The following is a 23,367-nucleotide window of genomic DNA, read 5'->3' on the forward strand; positions in this document are numbered from 1 at the left end:
GAGCGGACCTTACTGCTGGAGGCGCTGGTTTTAGGGCCCATCGGGGGGCGCTCCGCCCTCAGCATCTTCCACCTGAGCCAAGAGACTAGCTGAAAAGAAGAACTTAATCAATTACAAAGTCTGAGGTCAAAATGGAGGTAGCTGGAAGTCTCAGTTTTAACAGAGCAAGTGCAGTTGGACGATGTGTTAAAAAGAAGGGGGGAAAAGGCAATTTTCCCATTTTTAGTCCATTCCCTGTAATGCTTTGTGCTTTCCAACCAGAAACATGAATTTTATTATTACTGGTGAGGATGGGCTCACTAATAGAAGCTGCTAATAGAAGATTTTTACAAGGGGCACTTAATACGTTGGCTTGGCCATCTTTGAGCACAGGTTTGGTCGTTCTGGATCCTGTACAAAGATAAAACAGAAAAGAAAACAAGGCATGGCAAGTATGTATGGACTAGTTTTCTGTTTGCAGGGTGAGCAGGAATGAACCAAAGAGGGTGGAGGAGAGATGAGATTAGAACAAGCGAAATTGTCCTGAATAAAAACCCAGTTGAGCAATCGAGAGCTTTGAGGTTTTGTCAAACTCACAAGCCGTTAATTTTTTAGTGCCTTTCAAGCATGAAGAAGGGATTGGTTACATAAATCGTGACGTGTCCTCACGATGGACCACTCTGCAGGCTTTCCCGAGGATGAGTTACTTCTCTGTTTTGACATGGAATAGAACATTGAGTCTGTTCTGGTTTTTTAGCCAATGATATATAGTGCACAAAACAAAAAAGAAACCGAAAGCATAAATAGCAAATTGCTGGCAATATTTATGTCAGGCCAAGAATGAAGACTGCAGAAAGATTTTTAGTTTAGGGGTTACACACTTCCACAGTCTCAAAATATGTCTTCAACGTATGTGTATTAGCTTTTTATAATCAGAAAAACACAGTGAAGACATTGGCACTTTGAAAAATCAATTTAGACAGCGTTCAATGGCAATGTTTTGTCTTAAAGCAGCAAAGAAAGGGGTTGTGTTACAGAGTCTCATTACAAGTCAGGCCAACTAGGACCAGGGAGGCTGAGCATCTGTGAGCAAGCAGAGCCGGTCTGCCCGGATAAGACACGTGGAATTGGGCTGTGGATTGCTGGCCTGTTTCCAGCATCCCAAACCTCCCTCCCCAAAATTGCACAACTTGTGCAGCCCGGCTGGGCCTTCTTCCTCCCAGTCTCTGCCCACAGGGCATGCAGGGGAGGGAGTGATGTTCACCAGCTGATGGCAAAGCGAGCCTGTGGGGCACCAAGGGAGGACGAATATGAGCGAGCTGTCAGCAAGCAGAATTACTTCCAGAGGCCTTAAACTTGGTCTGGTAAAACCTCCGAGAGGAGCAGTTGGGGTATGGGAGGGTGACGAAATATCCTCTGGCATCCACCCAAGTGGCTTGGTTTGTTCCGCCAGCCTTCGGATTTTCTTCCCCAGACCCCGTTGATGTTGATGGTTGTCAGTTACATCTTTTCTCTTGTGCCTTTCGTGTGTGTTTCAGCCCACCTGGAATCCCAGCTGCATCCCCAGAGTGCATTTTTGTCCCCCGTGATCCTCCACACCTGCCCTTGTTTGGTTCACTGTGTCACCACATTGACTCTCAAAGACGCCCCAGGGTGGACCCTGCCCTTCTACCTCGAACTCTACCGTGTGTTCCCTTCCCACATCTTCTCCTTTTCCACCTAAGGCACACAAGTGATGTCCCTGTTCTGTTTTGAGCTGGCCGTTTCTGGAATCAGGTCTCCCAGTGGCCCCGCGGCGTCCCTTCTGGGCTGTGGGTACAGACACCCATGGAAGTCACCGGGAGAGCAAGTGGCAGGTTGTCTGTGGTCCTGAGCTCTTGGGCCCGTGCGTCACAGTAGGAATCTGGTGAACGCTGTGTACTCATATCTTCACAGAGAAGTGTACGCACTTGGAAAACTGTGTACGCAACTCCGGGGAGCGCATGGACCAGCTGAACCCCATTCATACCCCCAAAGATGATGCATGCTCCACGTCCCTGGAATTGGTGCTCTATTTTAGGAGAGATGAAAAGGAGTGAGCTCAGTGGCAACTAGAGCCAAATGGCTCTAGGGCATTTGGGACCAAGTCATTTAGGGTTAGGGGAATGTGTGTACATGTGTCCATACGTGTGTGCGTGTGGAAGTGACAGCGTGTGTTTTAAACGGCTCGTGGAAGTTAAACGTTTAAATATGTATCTAAGAGAAAATAAGGGATTTTGTCTCATCTTTTGTGTCTGTTATATAAATTTATGTACAGCATTTATATTTCAGAGATATTTGTTAAACATATTATTTTTGTTCCTTTTGGCGTTGTGGACACTAACCTTTTAACGTTGCTGGTCCTTTTTCAGGGTGGACAAGCTTCATTTATACCATATCTGGAAATGTGTATATTGGTGAGTGATGACTGTTTGCTTTGGGTTCAATTGCACTATCATTTAAATGACTGAGGGGGAGGAAAAGCAAGATGAAACCTTTCATGCAGTCACATACTCTGCCGCCTTCTGTCTGGCACCAGCCCTCTCTCCATCCTCGTACATCCTGGTACACCCAGGACAGGGCACCTCTCAGCTTGCTCACCATGCTCAGTGAGGGAGGAGAATATGAACACCAGTCACGACAGCAGCCATTTTACTGTGGCCTCTGTGCAGATGTAAGATCTGGGCACGTTCCTGTGGGTTGACATCTTGGGGAGAGGTTGGCGACCTCCATGCTGCTAAAGGGACGTAGCTCTAACGGGTGCAGGGGAGCAGGGATCTGTCTCCTGGGAGCTGGAAGGAGGGGCATTTGCCATCTCCCAGGCGCCTCTGAGAAATCTCAAAGTTGGTTTTCCCTTATTTTAAGGCTTGTATAAGCGTCTCTTGTTGAGTGGGCTCCGGGAGGGATGTTGAAGACCCAACCGTCATTTTACGCATGAGGAAAGTAAAGTCTAAAGAAAGTTAGTTAACTTGCCAGGATTGTGCCTCGGTAGGCCTGGGACCAGAACCGAGGACTGCCCGCTCCCGTAGCCGTGACGTACTGCGTCACCTCTGTACGACGACAACACAGCCACCGCGCCGTCCGCCCCGTCTTTTCCGGCCTGCGCTCCACAGCCAGGCCCGCAGCAAGGAGCCGGCCGGGTGGCGGAGTGGATCCCGCAGAGTGGGCGGGCTCCGGCCGCGTCCGCTGCCGCCCTGCCTGTCCTCCTGGAAGCGGCACGGGCGTCGGGCCGGTCTCTCTGTGGCACTGCCGGACGGACGAGTGCTGGGGCGGATTCTGAGTGTGCCCTGCCCACGCCTCGGACGCCTTAGCTCTGCAGGCCCGCCGACCGCCTTCCACCCTGCCAGTGGCGTCTGCGTGTCGCAGCCCGAGGCTTTCTCTGAACCGGGGAACGCTGCTCCGCCCTGGTCAGGGCAGGGCGAGAGTGCTGGCGACTGGACATTCCCAGAGGCCACGTCACCCCTCCGGTGGGCTAAGTGACGCCTGCGTGTGAGGCCTTTTCCTAGCGGTGCCCCGTGGGATTCCGTCCAAGCCGCCCACGGTGGGCACATGCCTGATGACACTCTGGTGTGTCCTGTCTCCCTTACCTGACTCGGTTCCTGGCCTGTTGTTTCCTGTGTCCACCTGCCAGATAAACTCCTCGTACTTCAACATCTCGGGCTGTGCTTCTGGGACAATGTAAAGTAAGGGAACGAGCCTCCTCTTGGCTCGTCCCTGCCCCTCGTGACAGCGATGGGTGGTGGGGTGGGGGTGGGGCAGGCCAACACTGTCATTTCGGACACCTTCTGGGCTTGGGTGCCCTCCACCCCGTCTCCCGCAGGCTAGCGGCCTCAGCCGTCAGTGGTCTTCCTGTGACCCTGACGTGGCCACCTCCGTGGGTGATACACTGCCAGCCCCAGACAGCTGCTTTATTGATGACATCTGCTCTAGACTTGAAGGTGATATCCAGAACCGCTTAAACCATTCTTTGTAATCTCCAAAAGGGGGCTTCAGTTGCCTCAAATTATTTTTCTGGAAAATAGTGGTAACACGAACCCATGTATTTTGATTTTAAAACAGTAAAAATGGCCTTAGTTCCTCTTTCACTGAATAGCATTTCAGTGATGGGCCAGAAGCAAAATTCATTTATTTTAGCATCTGAAAAGGATGGAAAAAATGTAGTGGTATCACAAGGATCACACGTAAACTATGTTCACCATCTGGAAGAGATGAAGCATCATTTGTCTTATGATCTTTTGAAAATCTTGAGTGTCACAAAGAACTTTATACAAATGGAGAGTAAAAACCATTTTTATGGACGTAGCGCCATTGACTTGTGGTTTCAAGAGCAACAAAATAATCTGCACAAATGGAAAGTAATAAAGCATGTGAATTCTGAGGTGATAAGGATACCAGAAATGCCTGTGTAGAAGGAGAAAGGGCAGGGGCAGCGAACTTGTTACAAAGGGCCAGATAATAAATATTATTGTCTTCGTGGACCATACAGTTTTAGTTGCGACGAATCATTCTTGCCCTTGTAGCACAAAAGTGGCCACAGTGATATGTGAGCTGTTGGGGTGGCTATTCTAATAAAACTTGATGGCCACGGAAATGTGAAGTTCACAGATTTTTCACGGGTCATGCAATGCCTTTGTTTTGATATTTTTCAACCACTTAAGAATGTAAAAACCTTTCTTAGCTTCTGGACTCTACGACAGGTCATATTTTATTTTGGTTTAAATGGTGGTGTGGAGGATGAAACGGAGAAAAATGAACAAATCATCTTCGAAACCTGTTTTCATTAAATTGAGGTATGGTTGCCACACAATGTTACGTTAGTTTCAGGTGGATAGCAGTGATTCGCCTGGTCTGCAGGTGATACTGTGCTCGCCACACCTGTACCTGCCGTCTGTCACCATTGTGCCACCACTGACTGTATTCCCTGTGCCGTGCCTTCCATCCTTGTGACTGATTCATTCCATAACTGGAAGCCTGTACCTCCCCCTCCCCTTCACTCATTTTGCCCATCCCCCCCCCACTACCTCCTCCCCTCTGGCATTCAAAACCTGTTTTAGTCAGTAGTTTCAGCCTTGTTTCCTGACAGACCTTCAGTCCAAGAATTAAACAAGTGAAAAGCTCAGCAATTGGAGGGATAAGAATGACCGGTACATCCACTTGTTTTTCTTGAGGTGAGGCAGGAGTTTCCGGAGTCGTTTCTATTCACTGGCCTGGTCACCTCTCATGACCATGGGCCACAAGTGCAAAACATCTGGCAGGAAATGGGGTCACGGTCTGTAGCGTTGGAACGAACTTGCATCTGTCCAGGGTAAACTGGACCGTGGAGAGAATCCAGCTCGCATAATTGGCCTCTTGGGACTCGGCTGTAGCCAATGAGTGACTGGCCAAATGACCTCAATTGAATTTTATCTCCTTCTTTTCCTCCTAACCACCCCCCTAATAGAGATGTTCATGAGAAAAACAAAAGGGCAAGAACAAATCATCAAAGGAAAAAAGACAAAGCAGAGATGGTTATTAAGTATGTACTGACGTATAAAACCTGTAAGAGAGAATCTAGAAAACACTTTCTGATTTAACTGCCTCAGTTTAATCTTGCGTTTAAAGCCAGGATGGCACCAGCCGGCCACAGATGGCAGGAACTGATAAGCAAGTAATTGTCTTTTCCAAAATGTCCTGTACCTCCGTTCTGTTGGAATCGATGTTATAAATGTGCATGGGGCTGGAATAAATAGACTGCAGTTTGGGTTGAGAAAGTAATCTGGGGAGATTCCATAAAATGGAGATGTAGGAGGACTCAAAGAATATTAATTGATGCAGGAAGTTCTTAAAAGACGGACACTGGTAGATTGTGAAAAAGGACAGGTGGAGGCTTTAACGTTAGAGATGGCCGGAGATCTTCGACGACAATCTTTTACAGAGTTAACAGGTCCTTTGCCCAGCCCTCAGCTGAAATATGTGCAGTATATGATTTTTAAAACTCAGAAACTAAAAACCGCATAGGCAGAAAGCCAATAAATCCCCAGGATACTAACACCGAGTCCCTTGCCTGCAGCCGAGATGAGAATGACGTTACACATTGACACAGATATCAAAGGGGAGAGCAACTCATATCCTATATCCCTACGGCTTGGATGTCAGCCTCCTAGAGGGGCCAGTATCAGGTATACTGTTTGGGCCTAGAAAATCGATTTAGAGGAGTGCCTGAGTGGCTCAGTTGGTTAAGTGTCCGACTTGAGCTCAGGTCAGGATCTCATGGTTTGTGGGTTCGAGCCCCACATTGGGCTCTGTGCTGACAGCTTGGAGCATGGAGCCTGCTTCGGATTCTGTGTCTCCCTCTCTCTCTGTCCCTCCCCCACTCACACTCTGTCTCTCTCTCTCTCTCTCACTCTCGCTCAAAAATAAACTTAATATATTTAGAAATCTAAAAATATTTGTGGGTATTGAAATGACACCTAACTGGCTTATGAGGGTAGTGAGATGTTTCAGACTTATTTAAATAAGTAATTATTCATGCTTAGTATGTGCTCAGCCCTTTGCTTCTGGTTCTGGGGAGTATTAAGTTTGACACAGCCCCCGGATCTCAGTAGAGGTGCAGAAACACCAGAAGCCCTCCGAATTGACCTACGCTTGCCTAGAATGAACCGGACTAAGCAATGTGCTCATTTCACAGAAACATGTGGCGTGAGGTTCTTGGACACCCAGGGTGATCAGCAACCCTGGTCTGCCAGCCCATCGCTACTCCTTCAGGCCAGATTCAAGTGCACTTCAAGGCAGCTGTGCTTGTTCTCAGATCTGTTAGGCCAGTTGCAGTAATAATTGCAATTATGTGGTTCACTGAAACCACATGTAAATTAATGAAGTAAGCATTAAAAAAGTTGGTATTTCTAGGACCACTAAGTCAAATGCTTTGTAAAAGTGAATTGCTAACGTATGGGGAAGATGACCGAAAAAGACTGGGGGAAACAAATCATCTAGAAGGATTTCAGTGGTTATAGTCATTATGGTTCTGCTTTAGAAAGACAGTGCTTCAATCTAATCAGCGAACTAACTTTCACTGTATTTCTAACTATTGGCAAATGTATGCACGTTTACACTTTAATTTAAAATGTGGAGGGGCACCTGGGTGGCTCAGTCGGTTTAACGTCTGACTCTAGATTTCGGCTCAGGTCGTGGTCTCATGGTTCATGGGATCGAGCCCTGCATCATGGGATCAAGCCCCATGTCAGGCTGGACACTGACAGTGTAGAACCTCCTTGGGCTTCTCTCTCTCCCTCTCTCCCTGCTCCTCCCCTGCACACACTTTCTCTCTCTCTCTCTCTCTCTCTCTCAAAATAAATAAACATTTAAAAAATTTAATTTAAAATGTTGGAGGCAGTTGATTGTCTTTTTCAGTTAATGACCCTGATTGCATCAGATAAGAGAGCTTTGTACCTATAAAATCGATGATATCAGACTCTACTGGAAGTGCCAGAATGTCTGAAATGGCTAGCTAGCCCTGTGGCAGCACTTCTTATAAAGAGAAGAGAAAGGCAATCTGGCATATGGGGGAGAGTTGCCCCGCGATTAATCACACACTGAAGCTGCAGCACTAACTCGAAAATATGTTTTAAAGTATTTTGCCCTTTGAGGACTGTTTAGGCAAACAAAAATATTTGCAATTCAATTGTTTTCAGTTAAATCTTCCTTAACTGCGCTATTAGATTTAACATTCTTGGCGAAGCTTCTCAATGGAAACTATTTATTATCTGATTTGGCTCCATTTATAATTGAAAGTAGGCAGAAACAATAAAGTGTCTTTTCTTTGAGACTTATTTTAGGTTCAGGAGATAACCAGGTGGGTGAAATGACATAGAAATGATATGAATATAAAAGCAGTCTTTGTTTTCGGGGATCCTGTTTTATTTTTTTTTTTTAATTTTTTTTTTAAGGTTTTATTTATTTTTGAGACAGAGAGAGACAGAGCATGAACGGGGGAGGGGCAGAGAGAGAGAGAGGGAGACACAGAATCGGAAGCAGGCTCCAGGCTCTGAGCCATCAGCCCAGAGCCCGACGCGGGGCTCGAACTCACAGACCGCAAGATCGTGACCTGAGCTGAAGTCGGACGCTTAACCGACTGAGCCACCCAGGCGCCCCTCGGGGATCCTGTTTTAAACATTTCGTAAAATGGGGGCACCTGGGTGGCTCAGTCGGTGAAACATCCAGCTCTTGATTTTGGCTCAGGTCATGATCTCGTGATTCAGTTCCTGAGATCAAGCTCTGAGTTGGCCTGGGATTCTCTCTTTCTGCCCCTCCCGTGCTCATGTGCGCATGCTTGTGTTTCTCTCTCTCTCTCTCTCTCTCTCTCTCAAAAATAAACATTAAAAAAACCATTTCATAAAATAATACAGAAGCAAGTTACACTTACAATGACAGACCTGGAAACCTGACCCTAGTGTCTATAAAAACCGTCTGCCTAGGCTGAGACATATCATATGGCCTCTTCAGAATCAGCCTTGTGGTTCCTCTCCTAGAACAGCAAAGAGTGGGGGCAGAAATCGGGCTCCGCGTAAAGTTAGGATTGACGCTGTTAGAAAAACATGAACCCCTGATATCTAAATCCAGAATTGCTCCCAGACTGGTGAACACGACAGTCAAGCAAGCTCTCCTGCTTGGAGGTACAGAGGATCTCAATTCAGCCTTATTTGAGAACTGCCTTTTGCCAGCTCCCTCCGTAAAGGCAGTGAAGGGGCTTTATAAGTTGTTTTGGCTTATGTATGATGGAACATCTGCATGACAAAAGAGGGGCCAGGAGTAGACCGTGTGGATAATGTACATGGGTGTTGTGTATGAACGAGTCGAAGATAAAAGACACGATCTGTTGCTCCCAGGGAATCCTCGTAAAGCACACTTAATAAAATGCTTCTCCATATCACAGTTAAAGATATTACCGAGATCTAAATGAGATTATTCTTAGACTGCCAGACCTCTGTTTCATTGCCAGACCCGTGCATGAGTAGAAAGTCAGTGGAGTTCTATTGTTTACTTCTGTTGACCTGAATTTTCAGTACAGAAGGAACCTTTAGGGGTGCACTGGGGCCGGCTGTTGCCGGCTCGCGGGAGCCGATTGCGCACCTCTTCCCTGGCCTCAAGTCGGTGGCTTGAAATTGGCCGCAGTGGGAGTATTTCCACCACGGAAATGAGCACACACCGAAAATTGGCCTCATTCTCCCACTTCTCTCCCAAAGCCACTTTTAAACGTTGACCGGCATGCCACTGCTTCCGGGACAGAGGTCCTTCATCTTTTTTGTGCCATGAACCCTTTGTCATATGCCAAGTCCCCACCTCTGAACAGTGTTGTTGTTTTTTAATTCAGTGAAGTCATTAAAATGTTAAAAGGAGAAGTTTATGGTGCAGTTATACGTGTGTTTCCCTAATGACATTTGAAACCATACCATCCCAAGATTCCTAAGTCTCTTATTTCTGAGGTTGAAACTAAAATTATGGCGCTATCTAGTTAACCAAATTTGTAACCATATGATAAACGTCCTATAAAGAACATTCAGTTTCGTGGCTCATCTCTTTTGTAGGGCCTGATGATGCACAACAAAAAATAGAACCTCATCACACGGCAGTGCTGGGGGAGGGTGACAGTGTCCAGGTGCAGAACAGGGTAAGTATTAAAAATCTTTTGTTTTCTTAAATTGCACTTTCTACCAGTTTACAGGTAAATGCCTACTACCTCTTCTGTGTGGCTGGAAAATGTTCTGTCTTCCTTAGGCAAAGAAACTATGCCACAAATTTGTCAACACCTTTCATTAACATCTATTGTTTCTATTGGTTTATTTTAAGGTTTTATCAATGCCAATCCCTCATCGTCAGGAATCGCCTGAAGTCTCTATTGTTTATCCCTAGAAATTTGAATCTGGAGGCAACATGTGCTTCTTTGTCTCTTAATTTTCTTTCTTTATACAATTGATTTATTTGTGCCATCAGTGAAAATGGATCAACCATCTAGGAGTATAAATACAGATCTCCATGCTCACAACGAGCCCTTTGCAAGTCGAACTGAGAGGAGCCTATGATGCGTTTCATAGTCCCTTGGTGTTGAACCCCTGCTTCTTAGGTAGAGTTTCTGATATTTCTATTTCATTCCCTTAAGTGATTATCTCACTCTCTTGTGAGCCTGCTAAGCCAGTCTGATGGCTTTGTGTCATTCTAATCAAGAGGATTGAAGAGACGGTTGTGCAAAAGCTCCTGACAAGGTGAATTTTGAAAAGTAGGGGTGGAAATGACTTCGGTGTGCAGGTGACTGGCAGGCGATCTGCCTGCCTCGGGCCGTTCTGATCCCGGTGTTGTGGAATGCAGTGGATTTGAAGAATTATGGCATCTTCGCCCGCTTTTGTGGCAGCTCACCTATGGAGTAAATAGAAGGGAAACCTCATGAGCACCAGAGAAAATGTGCATATCGGGGTCCATGCACCTCGATTATTAGGTTGAACTGTTTGAAACTGCCACTTTGGACCCACAGAAATGGTTTCGGGCCAGTGCAGGAAGGAGGCCCAGAAGCTGCACACAGACCAGAGCCAACTGGTTGTGGATTTGTTTGTCACATTATTGGGTTTAACTTGACACCTTGATTCTTCCTATAATCTAGCAGAGGGCACATTGCAGATGACAAGGATTTGGAAACTGGAATGAACCACCAGAAAGAGTTGCTGAGGGGAGCCAGAAAGGCGGCGGGCCGGGCGGGGGGGGGGGGGGGCGGGGGGAAGAGGGGGCAGCCTGGGATAGCAAAGAGTTGGCTAAAGCGTCAGTTCAGTGGCTCCAGGGACACCACTCTGTTGTGTAGACTTCTGTAATTATTGCTGGGTATGAACATAGCCAGAGCCATTCAGGCATTAGAAAGATTTCTATGAGAAAATTATTGTTAAAACTTAGTATTTCAATGGGTGTGTGATGCTTCTATCCACGAAGAAATAGTTAGTCCCCCTTAGATTACAACGGGAAGGAGATCGTGAAGGTGTGAATCTTGGTCTTGCCATTTGTTAGCTGTGTGACTTTGGAGATGTTTTTCAACCTCTCTGAGATTCAGTTTCATTGTCTACAAAATCAAAATAATGATGCCCCCTGCATAGAGTTGCTAGAAAGAATATGTGAGATTACGTATGTCAAGAGTCCACTCCAGGTCTAGCACAGGGATTGGTAAATTATGTCCAGTAGGTCAAATTCAAACCTGGTTTTGTAAATAAAGTTTTGTCGGATCACAGCCACGCCCATTCCTTTCTGTTTGTGGATGCTTTCACACCACAACGGTACAGTTGAGTGCTTGCAGCAGAGACTAGATGACCCACAAAGCCTAGAATACTTATTCTCTGGCTCTTTACAAGGAAAAGTGTGCTAACCCCTGGTCTAGTATGTAATGGGTGCCCAATAATGGTAGCCAGAAGGTTCACTGATCTAAACACCTAATTTAACAGATAGTCACGTCAGATACATGTTACCTAATGAGGATTTATACTTTAGGCCATAAGGTTCAGGGCACATAGCAGTTTCTACAGCTAGAAAAAGCCTCTTAAGTGTTCTGATTCACTCCAGGCCCCAGGCAAGGGTTATCTTCACGTGGAACTAAAGCCTGAGGATTAGAGGAGGAAGATGTGACTTCCTAATGTTCCCCTTAATCCCATTTGCACTGAGTTGTGGTCAAGAATAAGGATTTGGGGGCCACTTGGATAGCTCAGTAGGTTGAGCGTCCGACTTCGGCTCAGATCACGATCTCACAGTTTGTGAGTTCGAGGCCCGCATCGGGCTCTCTGCTGTCAGTGCAGAGCCCACTTCAGATCCTCTGACCCCCTCTCTCTGCCCCCCCTCCCCAAAATAATAAACATAAAGAATAAGAAGAAGGATTTGGTATACTCCCTGGCTCCTAGGACTTTCGCTACTCCTTACTTCTGAGTCTTCCGCAATCATGCCTGTCTTCCCGGTTAACCACATATGGGTGGTTTCCTCTAGAGTAACCAACCCGCTGGGGTGGGAGAGGAGGGCACGCAAGGGTTGATGTCATTCACGTCATTTCTGTCCCCAGGTTTCCTGCTCCATCTTAGCATTTGACTTGTCTTACGTCAGCACATTTTAGGCTTCAGGGACCCCTGTCTTCTTTCCAAGGGTGGATTGTCTTCTGTGACCCTTACTCTGAAGTCTTCCGTGGCAGATGGCAACTACATGGGGCTTGGTTTATGCTAGATTTAAGAGTCTTTAGGCCAGACCCTCTGACTTCTTGGAGGAAGCCCAGACTCCCAACAATGGCCTCAAAATAGTCTTAGCTTTTTCAGAGTTCTTAGAGATTAGGATCAGCTCCATGCTTCTCTGGGTATTTAATCCTGGACGGTTCTGGTCACCCTAGAACAGACTCTGTTTCAGGGGCTAAGGGTCCCTGTGCTGCTCTGGCCCATAGTTGGTGCTCTTGTGACCAGCATCGCTCCCTGATCAGGAGCACATAGGTTTGATAGGAAAGGCTCGATGTCACCTTTAGATGTATGTTTATATTGATGTCCTGCTGAGGAAACCCTTAGCCTCATGGATTAGCAAATTCACTTGTAGTTTGTCAAGGTAGACAATTAATTCTTCATTAGCTGCCCTCAAAACAGTACTTGAGAGTCATGGTACTCTTTAACTGGCACCATTCATGGGGACCTTGCTAAAATTAATACAGATTGACATTTGGTTAAACTAAAGATTGAAAGACAGAAATAAAACACCCTATGAAAACCAGAGACAACTTTTTTGCTTATGTGTAATAATTCCTGACCATTAATTTGTAACAACTGACAATAGTTCATTGGTTTATCTTTCAATTGGCCTAAGAAGCGTAGATAGTGAAATCGAGTAAGAACGACTGCATGCAGTTAAGTCATGCGAAAACTCGGTTTCTCTGTGGTAGTTGTTTTCAGGTAATGTATCACTAGAATAAGTGTCCTTAAACCTAAAGCATGCTCTCAGATTCATCCTCAGCGTCCTCCTGCCATCTCCAGCTTCAGAATCAATCCAACTATGAGGACATCCTCAAGACTAGTAGAAGTTATCAGCACCTTAAATGAATCATAGGGCCTTCAGCTGGGTGTTGATCATTTATTGTCAGTATCAGTGAAACTCAAGGCATGTCTTGGCGATAATATTTATGAGATAACGAGCAATTTGTAAACGTAAGTTATTCAGTAAACCCAGAAGGGTCTAACTCTGAACTAAGGAGTCTGAGAAGATTCACCAAAGTAAAAGACATGGTCTGGGCCCTAAAAGATCATGACCTTCCACTGGGGTAATTAGACATGAAGCCATAAGTGGGCCTCTGTCATCTTTCTATGGAGTCTTTTCATCAAACCCCAAAAGGCATTTACTTAGGTCCTCACAAGGACTCATGTCTGAAGCAGCTGTTCATTCTCCTTCCTTGTGCATGATCTTCATCATTTGACACTCCACACAAGGTCACTGTAGACGAGGACTTTTCAAGATAGGGGCTTGTAACCACATTGGCACTCTACTGGATATCCAGAAAGACTATAAGCTTTCACGAAAGAGGGCTAGGTAAGGACAGAAAAAAAGATACGTTTAGGAAACAAGGAAAGGACATCAAACATCTGGTTTAGCATAGAGGAGAAGGGGCTACTGAGAGGTTAATTTTGTGGAAAAGGCATTAAAGAAAGCTTGGACCATCCTTAAGGTTTCTGAAATGGAAAAGCAAAGTGCTGAACTCCTCAACACCCTGCAGTGAAACCATTTTTCATTTCAGATCAAATGCCAGGGCCCTTTTATTTTACTGTCCAAATTATAAATGGAAAGTCATCATTTTATCTGAATAATATCAAAAGAAGCAACACTTTTATTTTTAAACTTTTATCACCATCCTAAATGTGTAAACTGTGGGATATTCTGCCATCCACAACAGAAGCATTGTCTGAATTAAGAGACTTACATTCTTAAGAAAGAAAGAAAGAAAGAAAGAAAGAAAGAAAGAAAGAAAGAAAGAAAGAGAGAGAGAAGGAAGAGAAAGAAACATTCTGAGGAGTCGGTGCATGCATGGCACACTAGGTCGGCCTTTCCTCTCCCCCTTTCCCTAACCCCCAACCCTTTCCCCTCTGCCTCCTGACCCTAAAACTCAAGCGTGTCTTCTCTGAAAAAGCACTTCAAAACACTATGCAGTGACGTCTTTCCGATTAAATTATACATGGTGTAGTCCAGAGGATCAGAACTATTTTTCTAACTTTTCCTTCAAATGTCCGTTGATTCACACTAACGTTTCACCACTCCAGAGCTCTTCGGAAATAAATCTTTGTTGATAACTGCATTTTTTTAAGTTGAATTTTTAGTCATTTAAACAGGATATTGAAGAAAAAGAAATCACTTCAGATAGAAACCCTACCCTTTCCTTGGATCATCAGCGTGTGTATTATTGTCCTGAGCTGTAAAGTATGATGATGTCTTTAGAGCCTGTTGGCTTCTACAGTAAGTGGTCCTAGACTAAGTTCTAAGCTTCTGTGCCTGTTTTCCATAGTTGGTTTTTTTTTTTCCATTTCCATCATGGACGTTAAGCTATTTTCTTGTATTCCTCTATAGTAGCACTCTTCTGTCTTCCAGCTCTGACTTAGAGACCTGATAACCGCAAAGCATCCCCTGGGTGGATGTACTAAATGACACCAGCCCTGGGACTGTAGGGAGTAAGTTAAGACTTCTGCAGAAATCATTGTACCCAAATTGCCTTTTAATATTTTAAAGTTGGAGGCAGAAGGAGAAACCAATGTGAGTCCTGTGTAATAGGAGTTTGTGTGTGTGGGTTTACTACATGGAAGTTTTAAAGAATTCATTATTTTTATTGAATCCAGTGATAAGTTTTCTGGTACTAGTAACATTACAATGATTTCCAATTAAAGAGCTTTGTATTAGAGGGGCACCTGGGTGGCTCAGTCGGTTAAGCGTCCGACTCTTGATTTTGGCTCAGGTCATGATCTCAAGGTTCAAGCCCCACATTGGGTTCCACACTGACAGTGCAGAGTCTGCTTGAGATTCTCTCTCTCTCCCTCTCTCTTTCACTCTGTCCCTCTCCCACTTGCGCACACACACGCTCTCAAAAATTAAAAAAATTAAAACTTAAAAAAAATATTAATTTTCTAAAAAGGGCTTTGTATTAGAAGCATATAAATGTAATATGTAGTATGCTATATCATACATTTAGAAATATGCTATATTATTAGGGTAAGGTGAAGTTTTAAACCATTTTTGAAGGCTTTATTTTAAAGTACCTGATCATTATTGCTTTATTTATGATTTTATTCTAAATGAGATTAACCTAAGAGGTGCCTGAAAAGAATTACATACTGTTCAGTTGTCTATTAGTGGTTAACAAATCACCCTAAACCCTGATGGCTTACAACAGTTACTATTTCTCACAAGTGTGGTGGGGGAGGGGTCTTCTGCTGGTTTCTCTGGCATTACTGGGTCAGAGGACATCAGTGATACTGGGGGCTTGGAGTCATATTTTCAGAGTGTTCTCTGGAAGGATTGATGTGTCAATTAAAAATCTGCCAAAGATACAAACGTGTATCTTCCCCTGCATCCACACTCGCACTGGATATTATAATTACTACTTTTTTCAGTTTCAGGGAAAAACACCTAATCTTAATTCTAAAGAAAAACTTTTTTTTAAGTTTATTTATTTATATTTTGGGGGAGACAGACACAGCGTGAGTTGAGGAGGGGTGGAGAGAGAGAGAGAGAGAGAGAGAGAGAGACAGAGACAGAGACAGAGAGAGAGAGAATCCCAAGCAGGCTCTGAGCCCGATGCAGGGCTCGAGCCCACGAAACTGTGAGATCATGACCTGAACCAAAACCAAGAGTCAGATGCTTAACCGACAGAGCCACCCAGGCTCCCCTCTAAAGAAAAACTTTTGGAGACTTTAATATAACAGGACTCTTTGGGAGAGAAATTTACCTGAGCAGATGCCACTTGGATGTTTTTATAAGGTTCCGTTTAGTGCAACATTTCTGGGGCACGTTTTACATGAAGAAATGTCAAAAGTAATAAAATCTTACTTTTGGATTTGCATAATCCTCCCTTTTAAAAATTGTTAATGGGAGGTTATAAACCCTGTAATAAGATAAGTAAATTACATAGTTTGTCTTATAGGTGTTCCCGGTTGAAGAAAATCTTAATTTGCATTCTCCTTTATCTGAGAAGGTTAACCTTTTGGTGGTTGGGCTTAGTCTTGAGTGCTGATTGCTACCAATCATCTTAAGGAATAAGTGTTTCCAGGGCATCCGGCCAGCTCTGTCGGAGGAGCATGTGACTCTTGATCTCAGGGTTCTGAGTTCGAGCCCCACGAGGGCTGCAGAGCTTACTTAAGTAAATAAAACTTAAAAAAGAGGAATTAGGAACGTTGTCCATTTGGCCAGCATGTCGGCTTCAAATTGTTTCTAATTTGACATTCAAAAGTATGCATGTTTATTGTTTGATGTTTTCTTCCTTGACTTGAGGATCCTGAGAGAAACCACTTCATCCTAATTGCTGGGGAGCCATTAGGAGAACCAGTCGTCCAGCATGGTAAGCCCCAAATGATGGCAATTTTCCTGGGTGATTTTCTCCTTTGAAAGTAGTGTACCAATATAGTATTATTACTGGGAAGAGTAGCTGTATTTTCCTCTTGTCTCTTTATCTGCAAAGATTTTGTAGGAGGAAAATACATACATGGCACTTATTTCTACATTCATTCTCTGTTTCTTGTAAAGAGACATTCGCTGAGTACCTATCATGTGGACGACGTTGAACTTAGAACTATGGGGAAAACAAAAACGGTGTTTTGCGTTGCGTCATAGGGAACTTGAACTTAAAGAAATGTTTTGTGGCCTGCTGCTTGAATATCATTTTTATTTTTACTAAAAACAACAGTGATTTCAATACCATTTGTAATCTATTGCATTTTTTGTGAAAAATAGGGACCACTTAAAAATATTCCTTTGGAAGTATGTGAATTATTTGAATCAGTATTAAAAAAAAAAAAAACAGAGGCAGAAAATCCTGGAATAAGTATCCAGTCACCTCACTTCTTTGCCTTAACTTCCTCATAATATTGTTGTTTTATTAAATGAGAAAGGATGTAGACTCCAACATATTATTAGTTCATTTTTATTAAAAAATGTTTTTGCCGGGGCTCCTAGGTGGCTCAGTCAGTTAAGCGTCTGACTTCGTCTCAGGTCATGGGTTCAAGCCCTGTGTCAGGCTCTGTGCTGACAGCTTGGAGCCTGGAGCCTGCTTCCGATTCTGTGTCTCCCTCTCTCTGTGCCCCTCCCGCACTCATGCTGGCTCTCTCTCTCCCTCTCTCATAAATAAACATTAAAAAATTTAAAAAACATTTTGCCAACTTATTTAGATAAATGCCTATAAAACATATATTATTAAATTTAGCATGCATTAAAATCCCATTATATTGCCTTGCATGAATTCCCACACATAAACCATGATTTCAGAAAAAAAAAAACCCAGCTGGTCATACATTTAAAGAACACTGATAGTTTACAAACTATTCTTCTGTGGAGTGCCTGGCTGGCTCAGGCAGCCAAATGTGCGACTCTTGATCTCAGGGTTGTGAATTCGAGCCCCACACTGGGTGTAGAGATTATTTAAAAATATAAAAAAAAATTTTTAATATTCTTTCTTGTTCGATTAATGACTTACAGGAAAAACATTAAATTGTACTCCACTAAGCATGTAGCATCTGACCTCCATTTTGCATGCTTCAATTTCCACCCCAAAGGCTCGTGGTTCTTGCTTCCTTTTATCTTGCTGGAAGAGGGCCGAAATAGTTTGTTCTTCTGGAGAAAGCCTGAAGACACATTGAGAGGAGTCACGATGTTTATTAACAGCAACTAGAATTTAGGTGCACAAAGGATGTGTGGGATCTGAGGCTTTTGAGTTTAATGATCTCCTCTGCACCAATGAGGAAAACCCAGAGTCTGACCAAACTCGGTGACGGACCGAAGCGCTGGGACTGCTCGGAGCCGTCCTCCATTTGTGTTAGGCGACGCCTGTCTCAGAGGCTTGGATCTCAGGAACACTGCACGTGCCATACGTTCACACTCCGAGTAACCAGACCAGATAGATACATCCCTTGACATCTCTGTTAATGAGAGGCAAAGCATCTTGTTTGGCTGGCTAGTTCTCTTTTATAACTCTTTAAACCCCAGAAAGTTTTTCTTCTACCTGTGCACATTGAAAGACAGCCACAACCATCTTCCGGCTGTTTGGGAACCAGTACCAGTGTAATGAACTAGCTAAGGACCTTTAAGCATGGAATGTCGTCGAATGTTGGAATAGGAAATGTCCTCAGCATCAATGTAGTCCTGGCCTTTTTTATAAGTGAGGGAAACAAAATCAATATACTTAATTTATTTACCTAACAGATACTTGGGTAGCATGTCTCATTTACTAGGATTGGTCCAAGTGCTTGCCGCAAATTCACCTACTCTTCAGGGCAACCTTAGGAGGTTGGGTTGCCCGTCGCTCTGCCCTGTGGCTTCCCTGATGGGAAACGATGGTTAGTAGTGGAGCTGGGATTCGAACCCTGGTCTTCTGACCCCATGTTTTGTGCTGTCCGCCACACCTAGGTTCTACATAACGAGAGATTGAACTCACGCCATTTTTACTACTCGGGAGGCAGTGTAAAGGTTTAACTAGAGAAAAGATGAAAACTGTAGTTTGAAAGAGTATTTATGAGATTATTGATAACTATCAAATAATTTGCACGTCTATAACCCGTAGAGTTGATCAATTGAAAAGCATGCTTTCTGGGGGATGGAATGTACAGCCTGGCAGCTACAATTAATCATACTATAGTGCATGTTAGAAAGTTGCTAAGGGAACAGGCCTTAAAAGTTCTCATCACAAGAAATGAAATCTGCAACTGTGTGTGCTGATGGATATTAACTAGATTTATTGTGATCGTTTCGCAACATCTGCAAATATCGAATCATTACGTCGTCCGTCTTGAGAGCAATACAAGGTATATCAATTATACCTCGACTTAAAAAAATAAGAAACTTAGTGATACAGTATGCAAAAAACGGAAGGAAAAGAAAAACAAAAACCTGCTCTCTGGTTCTAGTTTTCTTCTCCTTCTTAAGGATTTGAGGAGACAAGCTCCCTCAGCTCGGTGTTGGGGGGCTCCAAGCTTGCTTCCCGCGTTTCTCCCAGTGTGGTCCATGAACCAACAGTATGCGCATCACTAGAAAGTTAGTGAGAAATGCAGTCTCAGACCCCACTCTAGACCTCCTGAATCAGAATATGCATTTTAATAAGATTCCCGGGTGATTCACGTGCACATTCTGAATTGAGAAGCACGGCAGAATACCCCAGGGGAGTGTCAAAATGGAAGCCCAGAAGTGCACCATTTTTACAGAAAAATAATTGGGAGACAGGAGAGATGCTCCACGAGTCCAAACTGTCGTGATGTTATGTTGTGCGAGAAATTGGTCCTTGGCCCGGGATCTGCTCTCATTTTCTGAGTTCCATCTCCCTTTCTTCTGTGTGTCCTTTAAAAGTTGGCTTTTCCAGGGTGCCCTCTTGGACTGATTATTTATCTTGCACATCAGGGCTCCCTCACTCTTTCCTATCCGATATAGGCCAAGTGTCTGTTTCCGGATGAAATTTCTCTCCTGAGCCCCAGATCCTTGTTTCTGACAATATATCAAGTCCCTCTGCCAGGAAGCCATTCCGTTGTCTCCAGTGCCTTCATGTCACAGTATCCAGAGCCGAACGCCTTGCTGTACCCACAGCCTCCTGTGTCCTGTATCCCAGCTGCCCTTAACAGTTCCACCACCAAAACTCAGCCTCTTAGGCCACACACCGTCTCTATCCTGATGCCAAAATCTTCAAAAACCGCAAATCAGATGACATTACTATCTGCTTAACCCTCGGGTGACCCCTGATCACCTGCAGAATTACCCCCACAGTTCTTCCCGTAGAAGGCATCCAAAGCCTACTGGAGTCTGCCCTCTTCCTGCCTGTCAGGCGCCTCATTCTTTTCCCCCTTCGATCCCTCCTTCTAGCACTGTACCCCCATCCTCCAAACCTAGGAATTAGACAAAGGTGCCAACAAACTGCATGTTTTTGTAAGTAAAGTTTTATTGGAACACATCCATCTCTATTCACTTTCCTATTGTCTGTGGCTACTTTTGCACTTCAACGGAAGAGCTGAGTAGTTGAGACAGGCACTGTTTGACCCACAAAATCTAAAATACGTACTGTTTGGCCCTTTACAGAAAAAGTTTGCCAGCCCCCCTGACTTGTAATTTTTATAACCTCCTATTTACTGTCAGTGAGTTGCTGCAAATGGTCAAAGATGACTTAAACTCCTCATGTAAGTATGCAGCCTTGTATACTGCATAGACCCCCAAAACCATGATGAAATTTGCCAGTTCCTTGCATCAGATCGGTTCAATTCTTGACATCGGCTAATGCTATAAAACTAACAACTCCAGTAAAGCTTCAGAGTTCCTACCACAAGAAAAAATAATTTTATAACCGTGTGTGGTGATGGATGTTAACTAGACTTACTGTGGTGATCATTTCACAACATACACGAATATTGAATCATTACGTTGTCCACCTGAAACTAATGTTGTTTGTCAGTTACACCTCAATTAAAAAAAAAAAAGAAGAAGAAGAAGAAAAACTAACAACTATAAAAATGATTTTGATAGGACCAAACCCAGGGGTGAGTGGATGATGCAATTGCATTTGTGTATCTGGAGTTTGGTCTTTATAGTCGTACACAGTCCTGGTCAAGAAACTTGTATTCTAGTTCTCAGGGATTGGATGCTGCAAAATAACCTTTTACTCTTTAGGTATGCCTGGGTCAGTTTCAGATTAAGAACTCTAGGAATACAGGGGCGCCTGGGTGGCTCAGTTGGATAAGTGTCCGACTTCGGCTCAGATCATGATCTCGAGGTTCGTGAGTTCGAGCCCCACATTGGGTTCCCTCTGTCTCCCTCTCCCTGCCCTTCCCTTGCTCGTGCTCACTCTCTCACTCTCTCTCTCTCAAAAATAAACATTAAAAATGTTTTTAAAAAAGAACTCTAGAAATATATACCATTTATAGTGATAGAAGAAAATATTATCGTCACCCAGAACTTACTGAATGTCTCTTTTTCCCCTAGGTCCATTTGTGATGAACACCAATGAAGAGATTTCTCAGGCCATCCTTGATTTCAGAAATGCAAAAAATGGGTTTGAACGAGCCAAAACCTGGAAATCAAAGATTGGAAACTAGTGAAGAGCACAAAAGCAGATCTCAGTACTTTCTAGAATTTTGCCACTTGTGGCATCCATCCATTCAGCATATTCTGTTTCCAAAGCTGACTTAGCCAGTGCTTCTAAAGAATTGCACACTAAAGTGATAACACGGTTTTGATAGCAATGCACGTGAGGTATTTCCCGGTACATGCAAATAAACCTAATTGTTGCTTCTTTAAAAATCAGTGTTCTTAATTTGACCTAACTTATTAAGCTTCTGTTAAAAAAAAGTCATTTTGTGCATGTTTGGCTTTTCATGTGCTTTTTTTGTGCACAGGTAAGTTTTTTAAGCATATTTGATTGCTTTCTGCGTGTCCCTGGCAGTAGATGTGTGAGCATCTGAGGTCCCTTCCTGAACAATGCATTGTGGTACAACATTGACGCCTGTGTGCCGAGGTTTCACGTTACAGGTTATCTGCGTTAAAGGAACAGCAGTCCTGAGGGTTTGAGTCAGTTTTGAAAACTGCCCTGCTATTGGTAGGGACGCGACAGGATTACAGCCAAGACTTCCCTGCATTTTCTGCCAAAATCTGTCAGATTTAGGACACATACTTCTGCAACCTTCCATGAGGGTTGTGAAAAAAAAAAGTTTGAATCCAGAATTGGGTTCCAGGCTTCTTGTAGCTGCTAACATCGGTGGCCGCACCACCTCCTTACAAAGCAACTAGAACCCGGGGCATAGGGTGGAGAGGTTTGTTTGTTTGTTTAATTTGCTGGACGTGACATGAATTTGGAGTGCTTTTTCATGTCCAGTGGAAGTCATGTCCACCTTCTGATTATTTTTGGAGCATGAGAGCATTTAAAATTTTTTTCATCTCTCTCCCCCCATAAGATTGTGCAGAAACGTTCCTTGACTAATTGAAGTCATTTCATTGGATTTTGATCACAACTGATGATTTGTTTTTCCATGTGAACTCTTAGGGTTTCCTTTCCTTCCGGAGAATGCCTTTTGAAACAGTTTTCTCTAGCTGCCTGATGTCAACTGCTTGGTAATCAGTGGATATTAAAATCTTCAAAATGTACAGACAGTGGGCCGTGGTGAATATTTTCATGATGTCTTATCTGCACCTGGCACAGGGCTCCAGTTACGAACATGGAACGGTGAAGGTAGGTGGCATCATTTTAATGTGATGCAGCTTTTTTTTTTATTGGCTTGTACAGAGGACTTTCTTTGCCCCTCATTTTCTAGAAAATATAAAAGCGCAGAACGCTCCTTGTAGTGGACAGGATAGATCTTGCATTGCTAATGAGTATTCTGGATCTTAGGCTTACTGAGATTCTTGCCATGCATATTTGAAAATGCTGTTTTTTTTTTTTTTTCTGGAGATGTAATAGAACATGAATGAGTTTTCGGGACTCTTTGGTTGGGTAAGTTTCTCCTCATATATGCAGATGGCAGAGTGAATTTCTAATGAAGCACTGATTTGTTTTTATGACCCAGATAACTGTGTGAGTCATTTATTCAGGTTGGTGGGAGCAGCAAACATTAGTCAGTTTAGTTAATTTCATTTGTAAATCGCAAAACTACAGTGCTTTCTACAGATGACTTTTATCTGGTTTTCTAGAATTACCCATTGCCACCGTCTAGAAAAATATTTTCTTGGAAGTCGTTTGGTTGTTTGCTTTTTGAAATGGGTAAGACTCAACAGTAATTGAATCCTTAGTTCTACAGGCAAGTCTCAGAGCCTGGGAATTGAGAGTAACACAAAAGAATTAACTGGAATGTTACTGACTGAGCAGTATTTCGCCCAGTCTTATGTATTTTGTAGATTACATTGTTTTCTTCAGCTTTTTATTTTGAAAATGATTTGGATTTGTTTGGACTGAAATAGTGCTAAATTATTACGGATTTAGGAATTCCTGGCTGTGAACAGTCGAACATGAGCTTGAGTTTCTGTAGCTGTTGTTAGGACATGCATCTTCAGCAGGTGTGATATCGCCCCCAACCGGGGAAAATTGGTCCTTGGGTAAAAAAGTCTTAGTACCAGTCCCATCAAGCGCAGATGTCCGTACAGTGACTGAACACACCTATGGTATGTCTGTAACAAAGACTGAACGCT

The 23,367-nt window shown here is 43.7% G+C and overlaps 2 protein-coding genes across 7 annotated transcripts in view; both read left to right on the forward strand.

The window, feature by feature from the left end:
• Window positions 1–21,489, forward strand: part of PIR (pirin) — an 89,797-nt gene extending 68,308 nt beyond the window's left edge. For 3 of the 5 annotated variants that reach the window (XM_019417957.2, XM_053891819.1, XM_019417955.2), the window contains 4 exons: window positions 2,370–2,414; window positions 9,561–9,643; window positions 16,495–16,561; window positions 21,172–21,489. In XM_019417957.2, coding sequence (XP_019273502.1) covers window positions 2,370–2,414; window positions 9,561–9,643; window positions 16,495–16,561; window positions 21,172–21,284 — 308 coding nt within the window. In that variant the 3' untranslated portion in view covers window positions 21,285–21,489. The remainder of the gene's footprint in view (window positions 1–2,369; window positions 2,415–9,560; window positions 9,644–16,494; window positions 16,562–21,171) is intronic. The other 2 variants (XM_019417958.2, XM_019417956.2) reach the window with 2 other exon arrangements.
• Window positions 21,490–21,594: 105 nt separating this feature from the next.
• VEGFD (vascular endothelial growth factor D) overlaps window positions 21,595–23,367 on the forward strand; it is a 35,764-nt gene continuing 33,991 nt past the window's right edge. The window contains exons 1-2 of one of the 2 annotated variants that reach the window (XM_019417954.2): window positions 21,595–21,998; window positions 22,229–22,414. In XM_019417954.2, coding sequence (XP_019273499.1) covers window positions 22,325–22,414 — 90 coding nt within the window. In that variant the 5' untranslated portion in view covers window positions 21,595–21,998; window positions 22,229–22,324. Of the gene's footprint in view, window positions 22,415–23,367 lie in introns of both variants that reach the window. The other variant, XM_053891818.1, reaches the window with a different exon arrangement.

This window comes from Panthera pardus, unplaced genomic scaffold (assembly GCF_024362965.1).
Source record: "Panthera pardus isolate Hobbes unplaced genomic scaffold, ASM2436296v1 HiC_scaffold_27, whole genome shotgun sequence".
Taxonomy (NCBI): Eukaryota; Metazoa; Chordata; class Mammalia; order Carnivora; family Felidae; genus Panthera; species Panthera pardus.